Source organism: Charadrius vociferus, unplaced genomic scaffold (assembly GCF_000708025.1).
Source record: "Charadrius vociferus isolate BGI_N301 unplaced genomic scaffold, ASM70802v2 scaffold173, whole genome shotgun sequence".
NCBI lineage: Eukaryota > Metazoa > Chordata > Aves > Charadriiformes > Charadriidae > Charadrius > Charadrius vociferus.
The window spans coordinates 3,164,415-3,168,863 of NW_009648369.1; the positions used below are offsets into that span (position 1 = coordinate 3,164,415).

The 4,449-nt window shown below is 38.2% G+C and overlaps 1 protein-coding gene across 1 annotated transcript in view; it reads left to right on the top strand.

The window, feature by feature from the left end:
• APOB (apolipoprotein B) overlaps positions 1-4,449 on the top strand; it is a 37,240-nt gene that overhangs the window by 29,519 nt on the left and 3,272 nt on the right. The window contains exons 27-29 of the mRNA XM_009885345.1: positions 1-2,350; positions 3,165-3,279; positions 4,107-4,290. Of these exons, the coding sequence (XP_009883647.1) occupies positions 1-2,350; positions 3,165-3,279; positions 4,107-4,290 (2,649 nt within the window). The remainder of the gene's footprint in view (positions 2,351-3,164; positions 3,280-4,106; positions 4,291-4,449) is intronic.

Below are 4,449 nucleotides of genomic sequence, written 5' to 3' on the forward strand. Positions count from 1 at the left end.
CTGTGGGAACAGGTTGGCCTGAAGGATTTATTGAAGACAACAAGACAATCCTTTGATTTAAATTTGAATGCTCGGTATGAGAAAAACAAAGAAATGCATGTAATCCCACTTCCTTTGGCAACAGTGCATGAAGCACTTAATAAATACATCATTTTCTTCAACAAGCATTTTGAGAGAGGAAGAAACACTGCTTTAGATTTTCTCACAAAGTCATATAATGAAGCCAAAACAAAATTTGACAAATACAAAATACAGACATCTCTGAACAAACTACCAAGGACCTTCAGGATTCCAGGATACACCATTCCAATTGTGAACATTGAGGTTTCTCCTTTTACTGCTGAGATGCCAGCCTTTGGTTACATGCTCCCAAAAGAAATAAGCACAACAGGATTCACAGTCCCATTTATTGGCTTTTCAGTACCGTCTTACACACTGGTCTTACCTTCTCTGGAGCTCCCAGTCCTTCATGTCCCGCAGGATCTACGCACTCTAAAGCTTCCTAGATTCAAAATCAACAGCCTGTCAAACCACATCTTAATTCCTGCCATGGGAAACATTACTTATGACTTCTCATTTAAATCCAGTGTGATCACTTTGACTGCAAATGCCGGGCTGTTCAATCAGTCAGATATTGCTGGGCAACTCAGTGTCTCATCCTCTTCTGTCATTGATGCACTGCAATTTAAGCTGGATGGTTCAACGAGTTTGACAAGAAAAAGGGGGTTGAAGCTGGCCACAGAATTGTCCCTGAGTAATAACAAATTTCTAGGAGGAAATCACGACAGCACTATTAGTCTCACAAGGAGGAACTTGGAAGCTTTAGTGGCAACAAATGCAAAAATCAACACACCAGTTTTAAAAATTAATTTCAGCCAAGAACTTTCTGGAAATACTAAGTCTAAACCCACACTTTCCTCAGGACTAAAATTAACGTATGATTTCAATATCCCTAAATATAGCACCAGTGCTAAGGGAGGAATTGCTCACAAATTTGCTTTAGAGAGCCTTACATCTTACATATCCGTAGAAACTTCTACAAGTGGGAACATTGATGGAGTATTTTACACTGGAAATGCATTTTCTGGAAGTCTAGACCATGAGGCAAACACCTATCTGAATGCTAATGGAGCTCGGTCATCCCTCAAGCTTGAGGCCCACTCCCAAGCAGATGGACTCTGGAACAGTGAAATGAAGGAAATACTTGCAGTTGAAGCATCTACACGTCGTGTTTATGCAGTCTGGGAGCACAATGGGAAAAACTATGCACGATACACACCTCTCTTCACAACAACAGGGACTCAGAGATGCAAAGCAACTGTAGAGCTTGCTCCTTGGGGTATATCAGCAGATCTTCAGATTCAAGCCACTCAGCCAAATTCCTTCCTGGACACAGCCTCAGTTAATCAAGTTGTCATAGTGAAAATCAGTACCACAAACCAGAAAGTTGGCTGGAAGGGTGAAGGCCAAATTCAGTCATTATCTCTCAGTCATGATATGCAGTTATCAAATGAAAAATCAAAGGCAAAGTTTGCTATTTCTGGATCTTTGGAAGGATACATGGACTTCCTCAAAAACATAAAGTGTCCCATTGCTGAGAAGAGCTTATGGGATATCTTGAAGTTGGATGTCACTACCAGTGCTGACAGAAAGCAGTACTTAAATGGTTCAGCATCCCTCGTGTACACAAAGAGTGACGATGGTTACTTTTTCCCCATACCTGTGAATAAGCTGACCGATGGCTTCACTTTCAGTATTCCTGAGTTACACCTAAAGGCTCCCAGCCCAGTTCTCAGCACTCCAGAGTTCAGGGTTCCTTTCACCACTCTCCAGGTCCCAGCATACACCATCGACTTGCGCAACATAAAAATTCCACAGACGCTAAAAACAATGCCCTTTGATGTCAATTTACCCACACTGCCAAAACTAAGATTCCCCAAAGTGGATGTAGGAGCCAATTATATTACATTAGAAGAATATAAAATACCATATTTTGAGGTGACAATACCTGAACACCAAATAACTGTGTCTCAATTCACTCTTCCAAAGAGTATTTCTCTTGGCAGTTTCCATGTAGATCTGGATGAAGTAGCTAATAAGATTGCAGATTTTGATCTGCCTACAATTACAATTCCTGAACAGAAAATTGAGATCCCCCCTCTCAAAATATCCTTGCCTGCTGGAATTTACATCCCATCATTTGGTGCCTTAACTGGATCTTTCAAAGTTGCTTCCCCTTTGTACAATGTCACCTGGAGAACAGACTTAACAAACAAAAAGGACTCTTTCGAACAGTCCATTGACTCTACCTGCAGCTCAACATTACAGTTCCTGGAATATGACTTGAATGGTAAGACATTGAAATTCTATATGCCACATTTTGGGGGGAAATACCATGTAAGGGGTTGTTACAGATTTATTTTTTTTTTCTAGGACTTTGTATATGAAGGTGTTGCTGTCTATTTAGCATTGACATTAGATTATACTTCTTTTATCATCAGCAGCATTTTTTCATAAATTATTATCAGAGTCTCAGTCAGTCACCCTGAAGACTAATGACTAGGTATATGTATAAGTTATGGCATACTGTGAAAAAAAAAATTTAAAAGATCTCTTTTCTGTGTAGTAGTTTCTTACTTTAAATTGTGAACAACAAAACATTACCCCATTATTTACGATAAGACATGCAAAGGAGAAAAGGCAGGCTGACTTTTTATCTGATTCAGTTCAGATACAGAAATGCCTATCTTTTTCCTTAGGAACTAAGCATATTTGATTTCAAAAATTACTTCAACTCAGAAAACTCTGGAGTCCCATATAGCATTGAGTTCTCTACTTTATAATAATATTAAAAATATGCATCAGAATATAATTCTAAGCTCTCAAGAAATTAGAATCCCCATTTATGATCTACATGAATAAAAAATATTATATCCATGTTGTTCTAAATATAGAGAAAAATTGAATTTTAAAATACTCTGGCTGAACAAATATTTTCTTATCTTTTTATTTGGGGCATTACGGGCATTCAGTTTCTTGATGCATAAGTTAACATACTACAGAAACACCCCACGACTGGCCGTCTGACATACAACTGGACATCAATTTTGTATTGTGTAATGGTAAGCTCTGGAAATACACACATTTGAAATCTTTTTTCACAGTTGTTTCAAACTACAAATATGAAGAAGGCGTGTTTGTTGTGAAGACAACTGGCAGCTTTTCACATCGTGACATGAGCGCAAACTACAAGGAAGATCTCACTATTTCAGGAATTAGGTAAATATTTGCTCTAATAATATAATTGATAATAGACAAAATTGTTGTATTGTTGCTTTGATCTCTAATGCCCCAGAGTGCTTCACTGTAATTAATAGGAACCTATGTAGCTACCCTGTCGTTACCGGCTGTGCCTTTTTTCCTCTGGTAGGAGGATAGGTAGATAGCTGGAAAGTTGTTCCCTTTCAGCATTTCTAGAATAACTTTTCTCAGCAGCCCCATTTCAGAAAACTGCTGAGATATAAACACAGTACTTGATAATCAGAGCAGTCCTAGATCTGATCATCAACGTAGGTTGTTTTTTTTTCACTGTCACCACAAGCCATTAAAGAGTAATTTTTATTCACAAGTGCCATTGCTAGGGATTACAGAGTTGGCCTTCTATCTGCCTGTTTTGCTCTGCAAGTATTGTGTTGATATATCCAAGGGACCGAGCCTGTGAAGGCAAGTAGAAATGCAGATAAAAAGTACTGCCTATACTTGTGTTGGTGGAAAAAATTGCAGTCAGCATGTAGAAGTCTACAGAAAGCTGACAGTGATACAGCTACAGGTTTTGTTTTGCTGCCTTAATTTAATGAAAATTCTCAACAGAGCTCAATATAGTTTTATTTAAAATAGGAAAACTGGAGTGATGTAAAGTTTTGAATGTGTTAGGCTAAATCGTAAGAAATGTGGATAGTAAAACCCTACATTTTCTTTTGATGAGAAAGGCATTGTTTACATACATACATATACACACAATAATAGATGGTATTGTATTTAGACACGCTGCATTGGGCTCCTGCTTTGTGCATTCCTTCATAGCTGTGTATTCACTGTTGTTGTAGAGTCATGGACAACACTGCATCACTAGATATCATCAGCCCAACTTTTACAGACGTTCATGTGCATTATCAAGAGACTGACAGGAGCTTATCTGGCTCAGTATCTTCACCCTCTGCTGGGACCTTGGGCTACATCATTGAAATGGACACTGACATTCTCACAGCGAAAGTTTACTACCGAACTCGGGTAAGCTTGATATAAGCAAGAAAAAGCAAAAAGGTTAGGTGTGGTCAGAGGAAAAAATCCCTTTTAAAGTTTGTGTGTGTTTATGTTAAGACATAAATTAACCACCCTTTGTCCAAAGAAAAAGTATGTTATCAGTAATTAAAGTTTTTGTTCCCTACA